This window comes from Spermophilus citellus, assembly GCF_964194105.1.
Source record: "Spermophilus citellus genome assembly, chromosome: 6".
Classification (NCBI taxonomy): domain Eukaryota; kingdom Metazoa; phylum Chordata; class Mammalia; order Rodentia; family Sciuridae; genus Spermophilus; species Spermophilus citellus.
Window position 1 is genome coordinate 118,757,944 of NC_138187.1, and position 26,314 is coordinate 118,784,257.

Consider the following 26,314-nt stretch of genomic DNA (forward strand, 5'->3'; position numbering starts at 1 on the left):
CTGACTATGTAATTCATGATCTTCCTGTTAGGTAGTTAGTCAGCCATGAGTGTATGAGCAGGGGAAAGGACAATGAATTGAAAACTCTTAGCCATAAATTACATGCCTTTAAGAAAAGTTTATTTCAAAATCAGGTCACACCCTAATAGATGGTCTGGACCCTCTCTTATCACAGAAGCTATGTCACAACCCCCAATAACACTTGCAACCAACACATTAAGACACTCACAAAAAAAAAAAAAAAAAAAAAAAAAAAAAACGATTGCTGAGGCCTATTCAGGGGTTAATAAAACAATTAATGGGACAGGAAATTGAGGCAAAAACAGGGGGACTCTCTTTACTTGATTCCACTTCTGTGAGTACCACAACCTTTCTCAAGAGGTCGCCTGTGCAGTTCCTATACTCAGTCAAAAGTCAAGAAGTGGACCTGGGTTGGACTCCCTAGAAACTTTCTTATGACTCCCAATAAATCCAGAGAGCATGAGAAGTACACCATCCTTCTCCTCTTACCCAACAGTGCCCCCTTTTCTTTTTTCTATCCCTTCTAATAAACTTATGCCTGTTACTCTAAGCCACGTGTCTGAAATCTCTCTTGCATGATCACAAGAAGAGGGGGCCTCTGCAGCTGCCTCAAAGTTTCATTTCAGGTTAGCGTCCTGTACCATTCCCACATGCCACAAATACTCAGCACCTCCTTCAAGACCTCCACATTGTACACCATAGACTTGAAGACCATGATTCTGCCATATGGGTAAGATACAGGTGTAGATGAGGCACATTTGAAATCCTTAGCTACAGCTCCCTGTGTACTGCTTTGGGTTCGAAGACCAGAAAATGAAATTGTTACCTCTCTTTCACTTCATGCCCAACCTGAGACAGGAAGAATACGTATTCTTCTTGGAAATCAGGTATGAGTTCCACAAGGAAATAGCAAAGAGGGGACTGGAGGCAACTGGATTAGGGTTTCGTTAATAAGAAGGGGACCAAGGAATCATAACCTTCGTGAGGTCTGAACAGCTTTTATTTGCCCACTTTCTCAGGATATGCCCAGTAATGTGTTGAATGAGTGAATTTAAGAATAGATGCTTCCTGCTCATTGATGCAATTGGAGAAAAACACAGGAAGGCAATCTAAGAATCAAGAAAAACCAAACAAGACAAAAAAAAAAAAAAAAGGCAAAGGACTTTATAGGCTACCTAATCCAGTGCTTTTGCTTTATTGAAGAAGGCAATGAATTAAGGATTTCACTGAGTCCCATATATGGCCAGTGGTGGAGTTGAAGCTACAAACCCATCTGTGCCTTTCTTCCACTTAACACACATTTTTTTTTTTTTAATTTACATGAATTAAGCTGTGTACTAAGTTGCTGGAACCACAAGTTAAATGAGCGATCATCCGGAGTAGGAAGCCTGGGATTGGGATCACTCACTGTGTTGAGGGAGCCTCCTGGGGGAGGAGGGTGTGGCTATTCCTGAAACCTAGCACAGCAGGGCAGGGTCAGGACGAGGAGCACCTTTACCAGGTAACATCATTGATGCATCTAGCACTTCAGCTTTTGCAGACTACTGCTGAAAGACAATGACACGGCAGGTTTCCTGGTCTGAATCCTTTGGCTTGACGTTCAACCTGGTTGAACAATTTGTTTTTCTGTCCCCACTCACTTAGGTGCTTTGGTCTAGTCTGCAGACACCAGTCTTGACTAAAGCTGTAGAATGCATGGCGTGGGTGCTCAGTGTCTCCCCCTCCTTTCCTCACCCACCTCTCTTTGTCCTTTCTCTCCTCCACTTCCATCCTGCCCACATGAATCTCACTATTCCAGGTCCCTGATAAAAAGTAAATAAATCATAATCATTGCCACCATGTTTGGGTTGAAATTACTTCCTACATTACACCATGTATATATGACATTTAAAATTATATATACACCCAGGTATAAATTGAAAAATATATTATGTATTATTTGATTCCATCATATCGATTTACAATTTACATTTCTATGTCCTTGGGTAACAAACTCTATAGGAGTCCTTCCTCATGGTTAACTGTTAGAGTCTGTAACAAGGAGACAATTTTCCAAAGGTTGCTGGATCTCCCTGGGACTTCTTTAGGAATCTCAGGCCATCTTTTATGTTTCACCTTTGTAGGAATCTGAATGCCGCTATGCAGAACCATGAGCAAAAAAGGAAGATGTGCCCACATGATATGAAATCTGATCCTTCGCTAAATGAACCACTACCACTTGATTTAAAGTTCTGTTCCATTTTCTGTACTGTTTAATTTAATTTTGTCTCAAATGAAGAAATTAGTGTTACACCCATGCTTGAGGACAAGCCAAACTGCATGACTTCACATTGCCTTTAGAGCAGTATCGGATTACATAACTTCTTAGTTTGTTTGCTCCCAACATCCTGAGATTTGGGACTTTCTATATGATTCAGAATGGAGATTTGGACCTAAGGAGAGGGTTTCCATCTCTAGGGCTGGCCAGAGTTTGGTGATGTCACCTGAAGAACACATCTGTGTTCTTTCAGTGGGGTTGGCACCTACAGGAGAGAAAAATTCTGCTTTGTGGGGGAAGCCTAAGAGATTATTCTGGGCCATTTTCTTTACCGCTTTTTTTTCTTTCTGTTTAATTATGTCTGTTCTCTAAGGCTGAATGATTTTCCTAGTTTTGATCACACAGCACAAAGTCTCCCTCAGTACATTCTGTTCCTTTTACTAGGTCTCTGCCCAATTACAGGAACACACTCATCCCTTCTCCAAACAGCCATTACTTGCTGAAATAAAGAAACCAAAGGACACAGTATTTCAGGGAAATAAAGATTCAATTAGGGAAAAACCTAAAGCAATATTTTCATTTGAAAAAAGGCAACTGAAAATCCTTCCCTTTGCAATCTCAAGTATTCATATATGTTGATCCCAGGATAATATTTGTATTAATGATTTCTCCAACCTCAAAGGATCTAGTTCTTATGTTCCAAAAGAGGTAGAAAAATATTTCCTCTATTGCCTCTAACCTGGAATGGTAGTAAAATCAGGTTTGTTTTTTTTTCTTTGTTTAGCACGTAGAATATATTGACAGAGACAAGAAAAAGGCCAGAGAACAGAGTGATCAGTTTAGTAGGTAAGTAAAAAAGTGTGGGGCTGGGCATGGTGTTACACACCTGTAATCCCAGTAACTCTGGAGCCTGTGGCAGGAGGATGGCAAGTTCGAGACCAGCCTCAGAAACTTAGTGAAGCTCTAAGCAACTTTGCAAGACCTTGTCTCAAAATAAAAAATAAAAAGGACTGGGAAGGTGGCTCAGTGGTTAAGCACCTCTGGGTTCCATCTTTAGTACAAAAAAAAGAAGCAGCAGCTTCAGGATTTAGCTTTTGCTAAAATCACAGGTATAGCTTTCATAGAAACAAAGGAATTTGTTAACTAAAGCCCAGAGATTCATTGTGGGCTCTTCCTGAAGGCTCCAAATCAAATTTTGTACTTTAAATTTTGATTTTTTTTTAGAAAGTATCTCCACTTATATTAGTTTCAGGAATAAAAGCCTGGATCCATACCTATAGATATTAGTTTCAGGAATAAAAGCCTGAATCCATACCTCTAGGGCTGTTAGCGTGAGGAAGGAGCCCAGCTTATTTCCAGAAAACCGATGTCATCTCAACACCAGTGACTTCTCCCTTAAACATGATTGGAAAAGTTGTCACAAGCACATTAGTGAAGATTTTTGGTACGATGGCCCAGCTTGCCTAGGAGTAGGTTGTACTGTCACTTAGCAGGACATAGCAGTTTGGGTTTATGTAAACCCTTGAGGTTTACATGAGATTTGAATTTTCATTACGACCTTTGTCAATCAGCACCCTAGAGAACTGCCACTATTCAACATGTGTTGACCTACAAAAATAGCAGCTTCGTAGAGTATGACCTGAAATGGTTCAACGACAGAAACAAAGGCTGAAAATATAGCTTCAAGGAATGGCTGAGCTTTTGTTTCTAAACACAGCTGCTTTTAAATGCTACCCCAGAACTATCTAAATAGCAATAAATCGAAGGCATAATCATGAGCCACAGATGTAATTTTCAATTTTCTAATAACCACATGAAATAAATGAGAAAGAAACAGGTGAAATCAATTTTCATAATATACTTTATTTAATCCCATATATATATAAAATTATATTATTTAGACACATAACCAATATAAAAAGTATTATAAATGAGGCATTTTACATTTTACATTTTTGTACTAAGTCTTCAAAATCTGGTGTGTATTTTATACTTATAGCATATCTCAAGTCATATTATCCATATTGAAATTGCTCAAGTAGCCACATGTGGCTAGTGTATTGTACAATTGAGTCCTAGACCCTCTACTTACAAACTATGTTATTGAACCAATTGACGTAACCATGCTTCATCTGTTTACCTCCCTGAAAATGGATTTATATTACAAAGACCTACATCTTAGGGTTAAATGTGAGATTTAATCAGTTAGCAGACAGCAGTGTCTGTTATGTGCTTGGGACACTAAAATTGTTACCATGTTAGGGACAGAGTCATGCAACTGGACACCTTATCCCTTTTTTGATTCTTTTTTTTTTTTTTCAGATTTAAGCAAAGCTTAAAATGAGCATTCCCACTCTAACTTAAAACCTTTTTTTTTTTTTTTTTTTGTCCATGATGTAACCAGAAGATTACCGTACAGCGTTAGACAACAACTTCAGGAATGACTGATGGCTTGATCAATTCATGAGCTAAGGATCTGAAGGTTACAGTATCAAGATGCAGAAGTGTAGAAGTGTAGACCTAGGCCATACACTGGCAATTAAATGCTCATTACAACAGGGTTGAAAGAAACTAAAACCAGAACAGGCTGAAAAATATCATTGAGATTACCATTTAGGGATCATCAGCTACAGACCAAACACCAAGACAAGTACTTTTCAGGGGTTCATTCACTTAACCACAAGGGCATAGAAAGAAACAGACAAAATTCAGCAAGGCAGATGTGCTCATCCTCATTTAAAGATAAAGAAATGGTGGGGCCAAGTGCAGCCCTGCATGCTAAACATGTATCAGGCCTTGGGTTCAACCCCCAGCACAACCACCACCAACAACAAAACTGACAAAGACATAGAGTGGCCAAGAAATGCACCACAGGGTCAACTGTTAGGTGGCTCTTTGCATCACTGTGATCCTAAAATACCCTTCTACCCTCACTCAGCAATTAAATGTGTGGTGAGCTGGAGCGATAGGCCTGGCACCAGCTACTTACTCTATACAGAAGCTGAACTACGTTGAGAGTGGAACACTTCTTCTGCCTACGAGTTGCATTTAAATGATCAAACACAAGAAAGATTGCAGAAAAGGGAACATTTTCTATATGCTTCAATACTCAATTAGGTGGTTTGTTTCTGTGTGATGCTCAGAGGATACAACAGGCACAAACTAGTTCTTTCATTAGCTAAAGCAAGAAAACCAGATTGAGTCACAACTACTTTTTTATTAGTTCTATTTATTGAGACTTGCAACTCACTTGAGAAGTCTGGTCTTGTAAGTAACAGCCAGGGAAATTTGAGGGAATAAGGTGTTTTGTGTGTGTGTGTGTGTGTGTGTTGCACACACACATGTGAGCGCAGAGTGGTACAGATGAAACTGAGAGAATAGTAAGCTGCTCCCAACAACCAACTCTAAAGAGCACGTGGCTCTTGTTACATCTGGCTGGCTCAGCAACTATCCAAGTTATGGGGCTACGGGGGATACTGTCTAGACCAGTTCTTTTGGCCCTGGGGTTGGCAGAACATAGAACCAGAAAGCCAAATCATGGTGGAAATATCTCTCTGCATTTTTTCTGGTAGATGTTCAAGCTGGATGGAAACTAAATCTCAAACAATTACCAAATAGCAATAAATAAGAGAATAAAAAGACTGCACAGGGCTTTCTTCAGTCCTTGATAGATATGTCCTGGCTCTTGAGCCATGACATTTCTGAAGCAAATATTCTTAAGAAGAAGAAGAAAAAAAAAAGTACAAAGGACAACTTTAGGGGTGACCTGACTTTTCCAGCTTGAGAATATTCTCAGTGCATCATGCATCACGGGTGTTTGCTGGTCTCAAGGATGTTACTAAGAATAGAAAAACACAGCAACATATAATTGAAATAATTTATTTACCACTAGAGCACCACAAAAAAACAGACATACATTGTGTTAAAATACAGCATAATTGGTCATCAAAATACAAAACAGCTATTCTTATATTCCATCTTTTTAACCATGCCAACCATAAAATTGTACTGCTGCTTAACACATACAAACTGCTGTCCCCACCCACGTACTAACACTTCCCCGACTCCCTCCCACCACCCTCCCCTCCCACGGCAATATTTACTTATGGGAAATAAAGACCTTATAGAATCCCCAAATTAAAAAAAAAAAGATTCAAGAGATCTTAAAATAGAGCATTTAAAATATTATCAGTGCATTCATAAGGAAAGACAAAATAATACAAAACAAAATGTCGTTTTATCTGAGAGGAAAATACCTGCAGAAATAAAAGTGATTTACACAGAATTAATAGAAAAGTGGAAGAGGAAAAAAAATAACACACAGTCAAATCTGGGATTGGGTTCCACCCAACACAAGGATTGTTCACTATTTGCGGCATCCCATCTCTTGCTTTTCCAGTTTTCAAACTTGCAAGATCCAATTCTTCATTTGAATTCATGGTGAGAAATTCCAAAAAAGAAGCACACCATACCAATCAACTTCTCTTTGGATTCATGCCTCACTCTGCTGCCCTTTAGGTGAAACTGAAAGTATTCCATTGTTTTACCTGTACATTTTTATCTTAAACCTGAATAAGTGACAAATATATCCTACAAACCTAACACAAGGTACCTCCTCTGCAATGATGCAACTCAGTTATTAAAGCAAAGTAAGTGTTAGCCTCAGCTCTAGGTGACTCTTATTCAGAGGAAGGAAAGAATGTTTTGATCAGGGGAGGCTCTGGCTTGTGCCTTTCTAACCTTCAAAGAACATCTATAAAAGTCTTAACTTCAGTGAAATGAATGAAATGACTAATGCTGACCTGGACTCTTCCCTCTTTTGAAAAACCAAATAAAATGTCTATTTTTTCAATTTCCCGTTAACACTAAAACTCTCACTTTAAAGGAAAAGATGTTCTCTTCGAACTGCCCTCTTTAAAGTAATAATGAAATTCTGTGAAAACACTAATTAAGTCAAATTAGAGAACCCTTTCTTAACTCAGTCCAAGATTCTGAGTTCAGATCTTTAAACCCTCATTAAAACTAAAACATTTCCCTCACTTATCTATGTGTTCACAATATCCCCAGTTTCCTAACTTCCTAACTGACTTGGTTATGAATTATGCTTAGAAGATGAAGGAAGACCACTTGAACTCAAATCTATTCTTTTCATAAAAGAAAAAAAAAAAAAAGGACAAGTAGACCCAGGTAGCTTATGTCATAAAAATGAACAATACACAAAGCACAAGTAGAGCAAATACTATTTTAAAAATGTATTTATAGTGCAAGTCAAAATCTAGGGGTTTTACTCAAAAGTACTGGCCGGCTAAAGGAAACATACAATTGTGAATGATCATTAAAAAGAGCCCAAATTAAGTCCAATCTAAATCATAGTTGACATTATTACAGAATATAAAAAATATGGTAAGAATTTACACATTACACGTAAAGTAGTTAATGTTTTGATTTAATAGTTTGCAAACGAGATCTGCAGATGTGTTTTCAATTATGCTGGCTTCTATGCCCATCTATTTTAATAATACAGGACTGGTTACATATACCAAAACAAAGAAAAAATAAAAACTGTAGCCTAGCTATACAGCAATACTCGAAGGTCCTAAGTTTGATCAATACATGTCAAAACATTTCAACATTTCACTGGTATGCCAAACTGACAAAGAACCATTTACAATTAAAAGGAAAATTAAAAAAAAATCTTACAGACTCATTCTGTTCTTATTAACAGGCTTTTTAGTGTTTGAACCTTACACGAAGCTTCCTTAGGCAGTTGGTACACGGCATGTGTTCTCAGGGTCTTTATCTTAATGCAGACTCGCTTGGTCATGTAATAACTCACTTGGGTTTTCATCCCATTAATATGACCTCTTATTTTTTTCTGGCTCGTTTGAATTCAAGTTCTTTAAGCCATCCATGAGTTTCTGGCAAAGTATTTGGTCTCCACTTTATACACCTGTTTTATTTTCCAAGGGCAATGAAACGTTCATTATATAGTAACACACAATAAATAACTCACTGTTAACTCTAAGAGTAAGAACGGGAGGGGTGCCTATTGCATAGCAATACAGAAAAATCAAGTGAGGCGTGGGATAGGAACGGTACGTACAGCAACTCCACTTAATGGGATTTTCCTGTTTTTTTTTTTTTTCTTTCACATAATTAACACTAACAAATTCTTCCAGTGTTTATTTTTTTTCTTAAAAAAAAAAAAGAAGATTTTGCTTCTTCTCTCTCACTTACAAAGTAGGTGAAATGTAGAATAAGGCCTTCCACTTTTTTCGTTTCAGATGCCAGTTTTAACAAACAGAATGCAAACTTCCAAAGTATTTGAACTAGTACCGCTTTTTCAAAATCTGTTAACACTGATGAAACAAGGCTCTCTGTGTTTTCTTGTTACAAGCATCATCATGGTCGTTGCTGTTGTTATCATGATTTCTGCCTTGTCGTTTTTCCAAGAAGTTTAGCTGCATTTGCAAGACTTTACAATCATATTGGAAAGCTGTTCGATCTTGGGTGTCTTGCCGATGTAGTAGAGAATGGTTAGCGGTTCCAAATCTTGGGACACACAGCAAGGAGAAGCAGATGCTTCTGGATTTATGGTGTTATATAAACTGAGAACCTGAATAGACACAGGAAAGGAGTGATACCACAGAGCAAGACCAAAATAAAAGCAAAAACAAAAAAAGAGAGAAGAAAAGTCATATTATCTTTTCAACAACCATTTTACATTGTTATCAGCCAAAGCACTTAGAGGCAATTTTAATTATTTGGGGTATATTACTGTTTTTTTTTTTTTTTACTTTAAATTTTGGTCAGATTGGTTATGTGTCCTTAGCAATCACCAAACTCACCCTTTCTGCACTAGATGCTTTTTTTTCATGCATTTTAAACAAGTGATCTATAAAAGTCAGATTGGACAAAATTACTCATTCTGCAGATTTTCCTAATTTCCCAACTTGCCTACTCTGATCGCGGCCACATACATTTGCCATATCTTGTAGTATGTGGTCTTGTTTCTAAACCACTTTTTAACTGAAATTGTTTTGTGAGTGTATGTTTTAAATTCCCAAGAAAATTAAGAGATCTTTTGAGGTTGAGGACTCTGTAGACTTTGTATCATTTAGCCCTAGTAAGTCTTGACTGGACAAAATAATACATGTATGCTAGGTGAAGAGATCATAGATACACGGATAAAAAAGAAAAAAAATAAAATGTTTAAAATTGTCATTAGAGCTTCAACTTACCCTTGGGCATAGAAAAGGACACCTTTATATAATGTAAAATCTTTCTATGTTAATTATCTTTGCAGGACAATTTAATGTCACCAAATTGTCGTTTTTCTTTCTTTCATTTTTTGCACTGGGGATTGAATCCAGGGGCACTACTTTACAACTGAGTTACATCCCCAGCTCTTTTATTTATTTTTTATTTTGAGACCATCTTACTAAGTTGCTTAGGACCTCCCTAAATTACAGAGGCTGGCCACCAACTTTCGATCCTCTTGCCTTAGCCTCCCAAATCACTGGGATTACTGGCATGTGCCATGCCACCTGGCCTAAATTGTCATTTTTAAAAGTCTTTTCATTTACTGTTGCTTCATAACTGCAATGATGTTAAGAATGGCATCAAATGCAATCTACATTCTTCATTATTCACTTTCTTAGATTTTTCTTAAAAGCAGTATTAATAGTGAACCCGCCATGGGGCTGGGGTTGTGGCTCAGCAGTAGAGCGCTTGCCTGGCACAAGTGAGGCACTGGGTTCGATCCTCAGCGCTGCATAAAAATAAAATAAATAAAATAAAGGTATTGTGTCCATGTACAACCAGAAAATACATTAAAAAATAATAATGAACCTTCCATTAACCTTTCATATGATAAATGGTAGTGGCTGAGAGGGAGGAGTGGACAGCCAGTTCTAAAACGGAATGAAGACAAAGTTGTGCAGTTAGCCCTGTACTTTTGTCCCCATTCTGTATCAAAGAGTATATGACTTTTACTAATGGAAGTATGTAGGATCCACACTGATGACACAGAGACATTTCCAAGGATGCCATTAATGTGTTAGTCAAACAGTAAGTGACCTTTTCCTCGAGATTCACTGCAATTTTTTCATCCTAAGACACAAGATCTGTTCAGTGCAGCAACACTGACTACTTTATTAAGCTACCCCTGGTGTCTTGGGTAACGGTCCAAACCACATATTTGTGACCATGACAGTTATTCTTCCTCTCTCCTTGAAAAACAAGCCTGGTCTCAGCCTTCACACACTCCCTCTGTGTATCGGGGAGGAGAATTATGTTTCTACTTGGCAGCTGGGCCGTGCCCACATTACAGCTACTGCTGCCGCAGCCCAGATGAAGCAGCCTGGCCAGAGAGCTCAGACAAAGGGACAGGCATGAGCAAGCTTCCCTCACATGGGCAAGCACGTGGTCACCCGAGAGTGCCAAAGCCTTCAGGGGAGTTGGGAAAACAGCTGAAGGAAGGGGAACCATATCTGTCAATTTCATTTCCAGCCTATGCAGGCATTTATAAATAAATATACTTCGTATTCCACTAACACATGATTTTTCATGAGAACCGAGGAGGAATTTTTATAACACAGATTGTCTAAAATAATTGATAACCCCCCAAACTCTTGAATTCAGCTGAACGCATTCTGTGCTCTTTTTGGCAACAGGTTTATTTTCCTACCCTGCAGTGAAGGCAATTTTTCTAATGCCGCTTTAATAGGGAGATTTACAGACGCCTAAAGAGCAGAATAGAAGTCCCCATGTGAAGCCACATTTTAGGAATTATACTCAGTAAGACAGAGCAAATAGAGGCCAGGTTATATAAAAAAGGACGGCTGCCTTCCAAGCCCTGGTTTGTCCTTCATTTTCTGTTTGATCTTGGGCAAGTCATGTACACAGTCGACATTCTGCTTTTTTTTTTTAAATGTTAAGGTTTGAACGAGATTATTTATGAAGTCCTTTCCATCTCTATAATCCTATATCATAAAAGATGTAGGAAAGAAAAAGCATATGAATAAATAGCATTATTATAAAGAAAAAGACTTTGCTGATCTGGATTTGGGAACCCACAGCATCCAAACTTGGACCTGCCTTCTGAGTTAGTCCTCTATCTCGGTGGAAATAACTTGACCAAATATATGCAGATTCTTGATAACTTTGGGCTGTATTCAGAAAGACTTATGCTAATTTTCCAATCATTTCACATGTATCATTTTTGTATTTCACAACAACTCTCCAGTTCAGCATTATCAATTTAAAGATAACTTTTGGTGGCATACACCTATAATCCCAACAGCTTGGAGGCTGAGGTAGGAGGATGATAAGTTCAAAGCCAGCCTCAGCAACTTAGTGAGGACTTAAGCAACTCAGTAAGACCCTGTCTCAAACTAAAATATAAAAAGGGATGGGGATGTGGCTCATGGGTAAGGCCCACTGGGTTCAGTCCCTGGAACCAAAAAAAAAAAAAAAAAAAAGATAACTTTTAATATAGATGTTCCTTCTTACTGATTAGAAATTTAAGGTTCAGAGAGGTTAAAGGACTTTCTAATTCTCCTACTACAATAAATCATACACCAAAGCACCAACTGCAGTCTTCAGTGTTATTTCTAATATGCCAGTCCCCAATGGAGGTGATAACAGATACTTTTTTAGATGGACCTCTGGGTCCCTTCACACCTTAGCTACATATGACACTATGTGTATATTGATTCAAACTGTTTTTGTGTGTGTGGAGTGAGGAACCTAATTATGTGTATAGCTGTTAAAAATATACAACAAGAGACAAAACTCTCTTCAAGTCGCTTATGATCTTGATGAGAAGGTGTGATCTGCTTTTGAAAGGGATCAGTGTTACTTTTTTATTTTACCTACAGCCTACATTTCTCCTCATCTAAAAAGATTTATCCAGCACCTAGGCACACATGATGGCAAAAGGGCATAAAGACCATTACAGTTCATTTAAAAATACAATAGCAGACAGCCTAGAACAGAGGAGATGAGTTAGCCAAACACTTACCCTGCTGTGCTGAGTATCTGAACTCCATAAATATGGGCACGCTCCAGCACAGAAGTTGGCATTGTACCCTTTAGGTTCATGTATCCATTTCCACCCAAGATCCCTCTTGAAATCAATGTAAAGTGGACGTAGGCAGCAATTATCCTGCACATTTCTGTTGAAAGAAACATCAGTGGAGATTTTAAAGCTGATTTCCCACCTGCCTTATCCCAAACCAGAAAGTGACCCATTCATTTATTCAACAAGCAGCTAATGACCACATAGCCTGGGCTAGGTGTTAGTGGTCTTATTGTAATCTTAAGTGACTTTCATGATAGGATGCTGTGATAACCCAATGGATGACCTCATGAGTCCTATCCCCTGACTCCCTTGTCTGTGACCTAGAAAGTCAAACCTTTACTGTCAAACGCTTATGTAGGGAAGTGGTTGAAAGGGACCTTCCTTTCTGACCACCGCTGGGCAGTTCTTCCAGCTAGCCTCTATTGTCCTTTTACATTAAAAACAAAGTACAACAGTTATTTTCAGAGAACCATCTAAGGCATTTATCTTTGAGAATATATCTTGCATTTTACCACCCATTACTTGATCACAATATACTAGAAATCAAGGGAAAAGTTGCATGCAATCACAAGCTCTCAAAGTGAGAGGAACAGTATTACAAGATACCAGGGCTGTACTGTCCTCTGCCTATCCTCAGTCTATGAGTTCAACTGAAGTCAATTTGTAGGAAAAAGTAAAGGCAGAAGAAGGTATAACAGACACAGGTGCTCGGTTTTATCTCCATTTTCTTACCTAAAGCAATAGGCCGCATCCAAAGCACGCTTCTTCCGCCGGTTGGACTGTTGTGACTCAAGTCTGTAGGAGGGCAATAACATTAGCAGGAGATGTGGGGTCTTCCCACTGTTTTTTTTCCTAGTGGACTTTATAGTTTTCTGATCACCACTGGTATATGTGGAGGTGCCATCAATACCTTGAAAAAATGCATTTGGGTAATAAACATTTAGCTTTACCTTCATCATATATTATCAGCTATATATATATATATTTTTTTTTTCTTTTCTTTTGTATATAGTCACAAATAGCAGTGATGACCACCATGACAGCATTGGCTGGCTATAATCATTCCCCATGGAAACAGATGTGGCACAATAGGACTACCACAGGTGACTACACTTGTATGTGGGGCTCTTATCAGAAGGCAGCACAGCATTAAAGGCAGAGCTGTTGCTTAGGAAGTCACAGCAGAAGAAGACTTTGACCCATGGTCACAGGCAACCCAGGCAGTTTATTTGAGTTGATCCTCAGTGTAGGCTGTGTTCAAACCCTCCACGAATGAACGTGCAGCCATAGAACATGCCTTGTCACCCGCAGGCTCACATTCTTCCTAAGACTGCTAAACTCAGAAGACTTTCCTAATGAGCCTAAACTGAGACTTAGCTCCATGGCAGTGAAATAAGTTCAAGTGAAACAGAAGTCACCCTTACCTAATGCTATTTTGGGAAGCTGCAAAGAAAGGGCTTTTTCATTTATTTTATGGCATCCTCAACACTTTCCTGATTCCATCTGAGATTTAGAAACTTGAGCTCCCCAAAGCATGCTCAGGAGACTGCCGGTTTAAGCATTTAATCTCCACACTCAAGAGAATCATGACTAGGTTAGAGACTGAAATAAATCTCGAAACCTCGGGGAGCATTTTTCCATGAGCAGGGGCCACTGTAGCCTTTTAAAAGTGGATGGAGGTCCCAGGTGATGTTAGGAGGGAAGAAAAATCAGCTCCCTGACCTGGCAGTGTAGGCCGATGTGGCACTGGCACGTGGGCACAGGCTTCCCTCTGGTCTCTTTCCCCACTGACTCATTATCCAATGTACCAAGTGACCCAAGCCCTTGGCATCTTCTTATTCTCTCTGGTTTTTGGTTAGTTCACTTAAAGGTAGGCATGGGAAATCTAAAGCCTTGCTTTGTGTTTATCAGCTATTATAAAAGTCTGATAAGGAAGAAACTTGAAATATTGGGTACAGGCTAGAAAAGGGCAACTGTTCCAACACAGGGAAGTTAAGGCTTAGAAACTGAGGCTTGAGAGGACTCTTTTCTCTGATGAAAAACAGTTGTCGGTTTCTGATATTTGGTTTAGGGACTTATCAATGGATTTCACTGAGTGTATGTCATATAGTTCTATAATATCATAATAAATGGAAAATGAGCTTTGCTTAAATGAAGAATAAAGAGTTTAACTGACTAGTCAATATTTTTCAGGGTCAATGAGCCAATCAGTTAGTATTGACCAAGTCATGGTGGGGTACTGCCGAGTATGAAAACTGGGAAACAATCCCTTTCTTCTAGTCTGTTCTGCCTCCTTATACTTTTTTCCCGTCATATTTTTGCCAACACACTTCATCCAACAATGCAAAGTGACTTTATCCTCATGAGATTATCAACACAAGCCCTCCCCCACCACGCAATTTCAGTTACCTGCAAATCTTGCTTCTAGCTCTTCACTTTTATTTGGTATGATGTAATTGTTGGATGGTACAAAGGTACAGCAGGGACAATGTAAACTTATTTTAAATCCCAGGTTCCTATCTGGAAAACATTAAGTCAAGGAGGTCATTTGTAAGTATATTATCTACACTTTTAAATCTGCAATCGATTTACAATAACTTAGGGACACATCTAGGGAGAAAACTAGAAGGTGGTTATAACCTTTATGGTGAAGCCACTCATGAACTGCATCAGTCACATCGAAGGACAGCCATTCGCCTTCTGCTCTTGTTTTCACGACTTTGCTGTCAATGTAGCGCTGGGTTGGAGATGTTAAATCTTTGGATTTGAGGATCTAGAGGGAGACAAGGCAAGAGCCAAAGCTCAGTTGGCATACCGACAGCCTGACGAAACCCAAACCATTAACATTATCCTGATTCATTATCTAAATTTAGCTGCACACCAGTGTGTCCACGTATTGTCATCTCAAGCATGGCCACATACATAAAAACATAACACCAGGCCATTTGCCATGAAAAATAGAGCTACTAAATCAGCTGCATGTTATGATATAGGTGACGGGAACCATAAAGCCAAGTGTCTAAAAGAAAGTGGCAGTAATTATTTTGCTTTGCTGACATAAGCTTTGTGAGATTTTGACCATAAATTCTATGCTATTAAGTTAATGGTTTTGTTGTTCTGCTTCCTTATTTCTTTAATTTGGGGAGCCGGGGTACAGAGAGGGACGGGGGAGAGGTCCCATTCAGAAAACCCAACGCTCACCCTCCAAAGTCCCTGAATTATAAATCTTCTGCCAAAGACAGCAAGGTCCTAACCTTGGTTCCTAAATCCATTGGCATTAAAATATGTGTCCTGCCTCAGCTTTTGAGGTAAGCCTCTAGCTGGGATTTTTACTCTCAGTACGACTTGTGATGATTTATAAAGATATTCCATATCCCGCAGCCTAAGAATGAATCTGGGCAGGAGCAATCTGGCACAGTGTGCCTCTGAGAGGCTGAAAGCAAATCAGCTCAAAACTGAGACTTTAGAAAGAAATGTTGATTTCAAATAAGTAAAGAACAAATGCAGCATGTTCTTGGGTTTCTATGGGAAGTGAATAGTTTTTCAACAATTCTATCTTGAAACAGTAATATCTTATGAACCAATCCACCATCCTAAGTCTCCTAGAGCTACAGTAAATCCTCCCCTCAATCTACAGCCTCTGCTTCCCCAGTACTTAGGGGCTTAGGACCTGTTTTCCCTGTCCTTTCTTACATTCAGTCTAATTCTTCATACCATACTTATGGGTTTGGTCTCTTCTACAAGTTCACAAGCTTCTCCAAGTCAAGGATCATGCTTTCAACTTGATAGCATTTCAAAGCATAGGACTCAGTTGAATCATTGTCTATTAAGTGACTCTCTGAAGATCTAAATAATTTATTAACTCTCTGTTAGCCTTGCAAAGCAAAAAAAAAAAAAAAAAAAGTGTGATTTCCTATTGATTTTAAAATGCATTTTCCGTGTCAGTGTGTAGACACAATTTATTCCAGGTGATTTGACAACACAAGAATATTTGGCATTATAGTAGCCATTTTTTTCTGGATTAAGAAAGTATAAAAGAGGAAAGAGATTTTATGATTGGACTCTTGGGTGTCCTCATGAATTTTTCACAAATCATATTCTACAGGCCTGCCCCAATGGTCCAAAGAACCCCTATAAATAAAGAGAATCCAGAAGCAATCATGATCCTTCAATAGGAATTAAAGAAGCAAATAAACATGACTCCAGGGCTGGGCACAACAGGCTCTGGGTTTGGCACACATTGTTTCACTTAATGTAATCCTCAAAATATTGCTGTAAGGTAGATTAAAGAAACAGAAACTCAGGGGGGTGAAGTAAGTCCCTCAGTCCCTCACAGTGAACAAGCACAGAAAGAGGATACAAAGCAACTCTAAGTCATTTTTCTACTTCAGTGCTGGAATTTGGAAAGCCAAAAAAAAAAAAAAAAGTTAGGGAAGTCAAAGTCAGATCATGATTCACCCTGACCCCTTTCCAGATGGCAGAACACATTTAATAATAAAGGCAGAGATCTTTAAATAAGATTATAATAGATGTCAGTACAGGATGAAAATATACCATGGTGGAATGTACACACAGTTAATGCTGACATAAAGCTGTAACTTTGCTTAACATCAGTCAGTCCTCTGGGAATCAAAGCTTTCCTTGGAAATAACTCCCAGTTGGGCAAGTAAGACACTACTTATCCACTTCAGAATAAATGGCATAATTAAACTAACATAGGATAGGAAGGATAAAAATAATGCTTGAGAAGAAATTCTCAGGCATTTCCATCTGTCTTACTGGCTAAAAGTTAATAACATACCCAGAACTCCTTTTTCTGTCTTTGGATTTTTCTCCTAGCTGATCTCCTAGCTGATCTCCTATAGTGATACACTATTACATAATGTTTTGCATATTTTCTATGGTCCTAAAACATTGCTTTCATTATTATGTGATATATATATATATATATATATATATATATATGACATAATGATTTAATAGTTTACTTATGTATCAAAATAAGTGTATCACATATTAAATGCCCATGACATATGTGACATATATGTATGCACACATATATATATATAACATTCAATATCACTGAAGAAACTGCATTTCTTTTAAATAAATAAATCATGGCCATACTGACCAAATGGACAATAAAAATACATATTGGCAAGTCTATGAAAATTCTTTACCTCATAGAGAAGGAATAAATCTGGATTATCTTGCTCTGAAAACACAACAAAGGGGAGCAAAGAGACTGGAGTTCTTTCTGGTTTAAATATCATGAAAGACTGAGGATAATGGCTTCCTCCACAATCAGGGCATTAGCCAGCTCAGACAATGAACAACTTCATACTCTGAAAGGGTGAAAGATCGTCTAGATGTTTTACTAGTTCAAGATTCAGGAACAGGCTACATGTAAATCACCCCCCAAAAGAGTTAGCTATTATAGTTCTGAAGCAGAGAAGTGACTTTAGTCTTGTGGGCTTATTGTCTTGAACTTTATGGACAAGGAGTCCTTACATCCACTTGTTGCAATTTAACTCCACTCTTCTTATGCAGTCCTTAGTGGAAACAGGAAACAGCTGCTTTCCATCACTCAGAGAATATCCCTCATATTCTCAGAGACTATTATTAAGTCCCCCTCAGCATGCTTGCTTTCTCTCTCTAAGCTAAATAAACCCAGTTCCTTCAGGCCATATTTAGAGGGGCAATTCTCAAGCCTTTAATCATTTGGGTAGCTAACAAGGATGGAAGATGCTATATAAAAGTATTCCTTCTATAGCTTCATGATTTCACTTTGGAATGGTCGAGGACACATTCTAATCACATCTTAGCATGGAATCTTAATTTGAAAGCTATCTTTTTTCCTAAGAATAGGTACAACTCCCTTTCCCCTGTTTCTCTATCATTTATCACCCGCAGTGGGAAGTGGCCTGGGAAATCAACCTGCTGCTCTTGCTCATTCGTCTTTTCTTACATTCAATAATTTATACAAAATTGACCAGATCAGCCAACTTCTCACTCTATTTTAGCCTTCACAGTCTGCCGTTCTCCAGGGCGGCTGATTTTTTTTTTCTAGATCTTCGATAATAATTTCTTACACATTTTATCATGAAAAGGTCAATTTAGGTGAGTAGCAGAAGCTTTCTTCACCTGCAAGCACTGAACTGGCCTGATTAACCAGATGACTCCATCCATTCCATGTTCTGTTCTTTGTATTGGCTGGCACCCACAGCACACGGGGGTCAAGGCTGAAAACTTACTCTCTAAGCACTGCTGGTCTTGCCAGCTGAGTTGTACACTTAGTGAATATTAATTGTATGCATTTCTAAACACTTGGACTTGTTATTGTGATGATAAAAGTTAATTAAATGGCTCAAACTGATTAATACAGGACTGGAAGAAAAGACAATTGTTGCTTCTGTGAAAACCAGGTTGAAAGTCATGGAAATTCTTCACAAAGACAAACTGATGTAAGAGAAAGTGGTTTTGTTTTTTTTTTTTGAAACAATTTGGCAGTTCCTCAAAAGAGTAAACATAAAATTATCATATGATCCAGCAATTCTGCTCCTGGGCATAATCCAAAAGAATTAAAAACAGAGACTCAAACAGATACTTCTACACCAATATTCATGGAAACACTGTTTACAATAGCCAAAACCTGGGGGAAAATATAACACTGACAGATGATGGATAAACAAAATGTAGTATACCATATAGTATTGTATTTGTCAGTCATGAAAAGAAAGAAAATTTCTGACACAGACTCCAACAAAGAAGAACTTGAGGATATTAAACTAATTGAAATAAGCCAGATACAGAGGATATATACTGCATGATTTCACTTACATAAGTATCTACAACAGGCAAAATTTATAGAAATAGAAAGAGGAATAGAGGTTACCAAGGACCGGGAGTACAGGGTAATGGATCTTTATTGTTTAAAGAGTTAATAGTTTCTATTTGGGAAGATTAAAAAAAAAATTCTGGAAATGGATAGTGATGATTACTGCACATCATTGTGAACACAGTTAATGTTCTTGACTTGTATAAAGAATGGTTAAAATGTAGCTTTTATTCTATGTTTTACCACAATCATTTATTTCCCTAATTTTAGGTGTGAGGGAGATAGCTATAAAATACATAACAAAAAAGAAATAATATGATAAAAATCTAGAAGAATCCTGTACTCAGGCTCTTCAGCAATTATTCTTAAGCTTCTATGTACTTCAAGTTAATTAAAAAACCAGAAATCATAGATGATGCATTATGAATGTGTTCATGCAAAAAAAAAATATAGCACAGATTAGCAATTGGCACCGCTATATCAAAGAAAATTTCTTGGCCTTTTATAAAAAACTCAACCTCAGTATGTAAGTTTGTGTGTGTGTGTGTGTGTGTGTGTGTGTGTGTGTGTGTATACATATGTGCATATAGACATATATTCACATACATTTGTTCTAAGTTCAAAACTTTAAGGTTTGCATCTCTCTGTCTCTCTCCTCTTATGTTTATATACTCAGCTACTTTAACTTCTTTTTTAATTAAACAGCTGACCAACAACAGTTCCTGACTGAACTAGAAAGGAGGGCTTCTAAAGTATGGAAAATGAGATTTAGCTGTCTCTCGCTTAGCCGCCACCCACAGAGGTGTTTCAACACTGGTGAACTTACATTACTAGTATATAAATATTATATATAACTTGTGCAAAATACTCACATATCTCCTTTGGCAAAGGCTCTAAACTCTTCACTGAGTTACAAAACCTTTACACAAAAGGATTCATTCATTTCTCCACCACTGGCAAGCAGCCAGCCAGAGACTGAATAGAGGTGAAAGTCACTCATATTACCCAATAGTTTGGGGGTGAAAAAAAAAGAAGTAAAAATCTGGATGCAAAATTATAGCCAGAGAAAACCTTGAACTTAAAGAAATAATGGTATAAGTCAAGCCAGGATTTGGCTGAGACACCAACAGCTACATCACTTACACTCCTATGAGTCATCACAGAGTTACATGAAAATATTGGGATTCAATGTTAACTTTTCATAATCAGATACTAACAGTCCTATAGGAGACCAAGGATGTATTTCTATCAGACTTCTAATGGAAAGGGACTATAACAATAGCTCTGTAGAAAAAAAACTGGCATCAAGGTAATTAGTATTAGTCCATCTTGGTGTTAAATGCACTTAATGTTTTTAGTATTTCAACAGTATTTAATCCTTAAATGTACTTAAATATTTTAAGTGTTTGCAGTGACTTGTACAGAGTGACTAACACATGTTGAATTAAACATTCACTCTGCTGGCTATGAGCACGATTCCCTCAGATCTGCTTGACCCAGAGTTATTAACTTCAGTGACATGAATCACCAGCATTAGAAAGGCACTTAGAGACCATCTGCTCCAACCCAACACAACTCACTCTCTAATATGTCTTTGTCTAAGCACAATGAACTCTCTACTTTATGAAAAAGATCATCCCACTTTGGACAATTCAAATTGATCATATTCTTCTAGATCTTGGACTTGAAATTCCCATCAAGTGGTCTCAGTTAATAGTAGCACCATCGCCTCATGCTTGCACAATTCACTGTAGTTCTTCAGACATCTTCACATGTCTTTCAGTCTTCACAAAAACCCCACGGGTTAAATAGGATGGCTTTTAGTCTCTACATTCTATAGCTAAAGGAAAAGAAGCCTGAATCACTTGGGTGCAAAACCCAGCAAGAAGAACCTGGATGAACATATGGCCCTTTTAATGCCAGCCATGGAGTTTTCCAATAGTGCATTTTCTCTTTCCTCTCCATGGCTGGTCCCAATCACAACAGTGGTGTCCTTCAACTGCTTCCTTCAGGACAAGTTCAAGGTGCTTTACTATCGTTGCCAAGCCCCTTCTCCATATCCTTCTTAAAATTAGTTTCTCAACATACTCCAGATAAAGTCTAGCAGTATATGGAGGATATCCTCGGAGTAACTGCTGTTTCCCTTGTTCTGAACAATACTTTTAATGAAAATAATTTACTTTTGGCAGTATCTGCATCACACCATTGAGACATAGCAATTTTTTTTGTTCTTATACACAGACTGTCATTATGTCGGATTTTACAAATCCCTTCTGTAATGAGGTAATAAAGAGGAAGAAATAAAGGAAGGCAAGCAGGAAAGGAAGATTGGCCTCCAAGTTTAGCCTGTTTCCAAACCATCTGAGTAGCTCATTAACACAGGTTGCTGAGCCCAGCCCCGGAACTTCTGGTTTAATAGAATGAGGTTGGGACCCAAAATTTGCATTTCTCACATGTTCCCACATGTGGCAGAAGCTGCTGGTTCAGGGACCACTCTGAATGCCACTACTGTAGTCCATACTTATGTAATTCTCTTTTTTCTCTCTCTCTCTCGGAAGCAAATGCAAACAATATGTGTGTCTGTATTAATTTTGTACTTTATTACACGATCTCTGAATTTTAAGTTTGCAAAGGTAAACTAGCCTTTGCAGCCACATAGTACTAGTGACTGTGTATCCAATGTCTTCATCAGGTTGGTGATGACAACGTTAAATATCATAAGACCAAAACTGGAACCTGTTCCCAGATCCTCAGTTACTTCCTTCCTGGTTGGCTGTTTCTTTAATTAACACTCTGTGGCAGGTTTTATACAGCAAAGGAAAAGTTGAATTTCACCAGTTGAAGTGTATTGTGAGGACTAATTAGACAAGGAGTCCACCCACCTGGGCCAATTGACTATTCATTCCATTTCCTCAGTGGCCCCTTAGGTTCTCTGAAGAATCCGTAGGGCTGTGCCAACTGCCCTTGAAGATTGTTAGCATAGTGGAAGGGTTCAGAAGCTTAGGAGTTGGGCAAGGCCAAGCTATTGATGAATCTGATTTTCAAACTCACCTTTTACATTGTTGAGATCATTGAATGTCCCAGAATAGGCAACGTACCAATCATAGTGTTTGCTGTTCATAATGTTTGCTATAATTATGTTCCTTTCCTTTTCGGAAACTTCCAGAAGCTTTTAATGCTTAGTGCATATAGTATAATTGATATAATATACAACTGGCTACCAACCTCTCATTCTAGACTCACCTTTCATTCTGGAAGGCCTAAGCTAAATAATATCCCTAAAACATATATTATGTATTCTAAAATCTGTCTTTAGACTAGTAACCCTATCAGAATGCTTTTCTCCTACCTCTGATATTTACCTTAAAAAATTTTGACCAAATTAGAAAAAAAAAAGAGAGAAAACTTTACATTCTTCAAATTCAAACTTCAACTCCAGCTTTTCAATGAAATGCTTACTTTCGGTATAAACTAAAGTCAGACTTCTTTTCCTAGCTCCCCATGTAATTCCTGGATGCCGGATATCTGACCCCTTGCACATACTGTGAGGGGAATTATGTATGTATATACATGTCTATTTCCTCCAATGGAATACTAAGCTCCTCAAAGATGGGCAGAAACAAAAACTTAATTAAATCTCCACACACTCTTATATTCTAGTTTGCTGGCACTAGCAGATAAGGAATATATATTCACTGATTTGATCTTAGAAGAAACTGACTCTGTGAGTTGAAATCCTAATACTACTGAAATCCTAACTCACAGAGACAGACACACAAAGTGCATCCCTGAACACACTTTTGGGCTTATCTATGGGAGGAACAAGTGATACTTTAACATACCACACCAACATTCCTACTCCAGAAGGCTTTCATTGATTATGGAGGAGTAAAAAAATAATAATGACAGAAAAATAGTAAATGATGATAGCTAGAGGTGCTGAACTACTTAACATGCTTAGTTAATCTGTTTAGTCATTCATTCATCCTCAGCATAACAGCTGAGCATCTAGTATGCACTGAGTTTTCCTTTCTTCACTTGTTTGAATTTATTTGATAGTTTATTTTCTCTGATGTGGTTCAACAAATATTAAAGACCAGATGTAAGCAAAGCATGACACCTAAATTACAGGACAATGAAATGGTCCCTGTTCTTAAAAGAATTCACTGAATAGTAAGGGAATACAAACATCTCCCTAAGAATTTAAAGCCATGTGTTCACAGGGCACAATGAGCGGATAGAAGCAGAACATCTACTCCAGTTCAGGGAAGTCAGGGAGTTTCCTGGAGCAAGAATATGATAGAAAAATTCATATCAACATCTGTTAAGACTGGCAGGGATCCTGAGCACCGAGAGACCCAGGTAATAGAGATATGCTGGCTCATTAGATAGGGGGGCACATAAAGGTGCTCACTTTCTATTCAGTGGCCTTTTGCCCTTTATGAACTTGCTTACTTGGGGTTCTGAAGAGTTTGCTTGATAGGAGTCAGGCAAGGCCAAGCTATTGATGTATCTGATTCCTGGCACTGGAGTAACAAAGTACCACGAGCTGGGTGGCTTAAAATGAGAGAATGCTCTCTCTCTCCCGGATCTAGGGGCTGGAAATCAAGGTGTTGGCTGGATCATGCTCTCTTTGAGGTCCCTAGGAAAGGGCCCTTCCCTCCTGCTCCTTCCAGCTCCTGGTTGTTTGCTGGCCATCTTTGGCACTCCTTGGCTTCTGCCACACGACTCTGGTCCCTGCTTTCATCTTTGTATAGTCTCCATCTTCACATGGCCTTCTTTCTTTATTTATTTGGTACTGGGGATTGAACCCAGGGGCACTTAATCACTGAGCCACATCCTCAGAAAACCCCTCCCCCCACTTTTTTTTTTTTAATTTTGAGATAGAGTGTCACTAAGTTGCTAAGAGCCTTGCTCAAGTTGCTGAAGCTGGTTTTGAACTTACAATACTCCTGCCTCAACCTCCAGAGTGGCTGGGATTACAAGCGAGCACCACCATACCCGGCCACATGATCTTCTCCTTATAGGAACACCAGTCATATGATTATTCAAGACCCACCCTCCTCCAATATGACTCTCATCTTAACGAATTACATCCACAATGGCCCTATCTCCAAATAAGGTCACATTCTGAGAATCAGAACATCAACATACCTTTAATCTTTTTTTTTTTTTTTTTTCAGTCTGGCTACCCCATAAGAGTGGGTATTCACAAATTATGCTATGTTGAGTGTGTTCTAAATGCTCAATCTCACTGTGAAGTCCTTCAGGGAAAGGAATGTTCTTTCTCTTTCTTGTTACCCCACAGTCTTCTCCACAGCTCCATACACAGCCCCTGCTTGGTAAATTCTCATCAACTAACAGACTTCATTACAAAGTGACAAGCCCATGGACAGTCTTTTACTGCGATAGACAAAAACTTCTTGGCATTTTATACGCATCCATGTAGCCCCGCAGAGGTGAGGTATGTCAAGGAGGAAGGATCACCAGTCGGCATAGGCAATTTTATACTGTATTTTATCCTTTCTACTTATCCCACCTTAGGAAGGCAATGAAAATGGGGGAGAAAAAGCAAGAAAGAGAAATTTTGGTAGTAGAAAGTGGGGCCTTATAGAGAACCAGAACTGGGGAAGACTGCTTATTCTGCATTGGCACTAATGTAGTTCACTCTTCCTGTTTAGTGTAGCCTGCTTGACCACATGGGCCACTTCAGAGCTGCCTAACAAACCAACATAATGCACTATCGTTCTTCAGAAGCAGTTTAGCAGACCCAGTACTTACCTTACTTCAGCCATCATCATGTCCTGCAGTTGCCATGGCTCCTTCAGAAATGCACCTAAGGTGTCCTAAATATACTTGGCAAGAACTTCATGAGAGCTTGCACAGTCGGCCCTCATGAAATATACATGAGCTTCAGAAGAAGGAAGCAAGTAAAAAATATAGCCTCTTTGGAACTCTGATAGATACATTATTGGGTCACCATATTAAGTCTCTTCACGGTACATAGTTATGCACATTGATAAGTACCTATATTATACATTCCAATGTGCAGTCATGATAAAGTAGAGCATATGTAGATCTTTAATGATCTTTATGGGAATGTCATTAGATACCTCTTCAAGCTAAACACACACACACACACACACATATACAAGAAAGTCTCTCTTCTGTGATGAAACACCTTATAATTCTATATTGTTTCCTTCTTTTTTTTCCCATTCTCTACAGATGGGCTTTCATTCATGTGGGCATAAATAAGGGAATTCATTTCACAGGTCTACAGGATGAAGGAGTCCTTTGTGTGAATGGACAGTCTCTCAGATGTGGCAGCTCAATCGAGTTCATGAGACCATCATGCAGAAACAACACAGCACAGAAAAAGACTTAACAGGAAGAAGTCCCTCAGTGCAGGCAAAGAAAGAGATTGTGTTGCACAATGTGTAAGGGCAAAATTTGAAGGAAAACTAAGCCAACATGATAACACTCTTCTCCTGGCTGAATTCTCTCAATCCCTGCAGCTCTATCACACACTATGGATTCTGACAATTACCCAGCTGTTTCCTGTCATGGGAGGAGTCTCTACAACAAGTCTGAGAGTTCTCTGAGGCCATATCTTCTGATCTCTTTATTTGACCTCACCTTCCAATTCCACTCTGACTTCAATATACACATGCTTGGGAAACGCCATTCAAACACCCTTTTCCATTCTCCTAGCTCTTAAGACATATAGGACCTGTACTAAATTTAAATCCCTATTAATATTCAGCCAAACACTTTAATTTAGGGAGAGTTGACGATACAATAATGAAACTGTACAGTTTTTCTACAAATATACAGAGCTTATGAGTTACTATATTAGTTCATTTTGTATTATCATAATAAGATACCTAAGGATGGATACTTTAAAAAGAGGTTTATTTGACTCGTGATTTCACAGTCGAAGCTTAGGCAGTCACATTTGATTGATCTCTGGTTGAGGAGCTTCTACTACTTCACAACATGGCTGGTGGCAATAGTGGTGAGTGGCATGAACAGAAGAGGACAAACATGGGTGCTGCCACTTTATAACAACCTGCTCTCAGGTAACTAATCCAGTATGCACTATACAACCCTC

At 38.4% G+C, this 26,314-nt stretch overlaps 1 protein-coding gene across 3 annotated transcripts in view; it reads right to left on the bottom strand.

The window, feature by feature from the left end:
• Positions 1-4,121: 4,121 nt before the first annotated feature.
• The window catches only part of TGFB2 (transforming growth factor beta 2), an 86,202-nt gene continuing 64,009 nt past the window's right edge, over positions 4,122-26,314 (bottom strand). For 2 of the 3 annotated variants that reach the window (XM_081297701.1, XM_081297702.1), the window contains 5 exons: positions 15,003-15,135; positions 14,772-14,882; positions 13,095-13,272; positions 12,303-12,456; positions 4,122-8,894 (listed from right to left, as the gene is read on the bottom strand). In XM_081297701.1, the coding sequence (XP_081153827.1) occupies positions 8,736-8,894; positions 12,303-12,456; positions 13,095-13,272; positions 14,772-14,882; positions 15,003-15,135 (735 nt within the window). In that variant the 3' untranslated portion in view covers positions 4,122-8,735. The remainder of the gene's footprint in view (positions 8,895-12,302; positions 12,457-13,094; positions 13,273-14,771; positions 14,883-15,002; positions 15,136-26,314) is intronic. The other variant, XM_081297703.1, reaches the window with a different exon arrangement.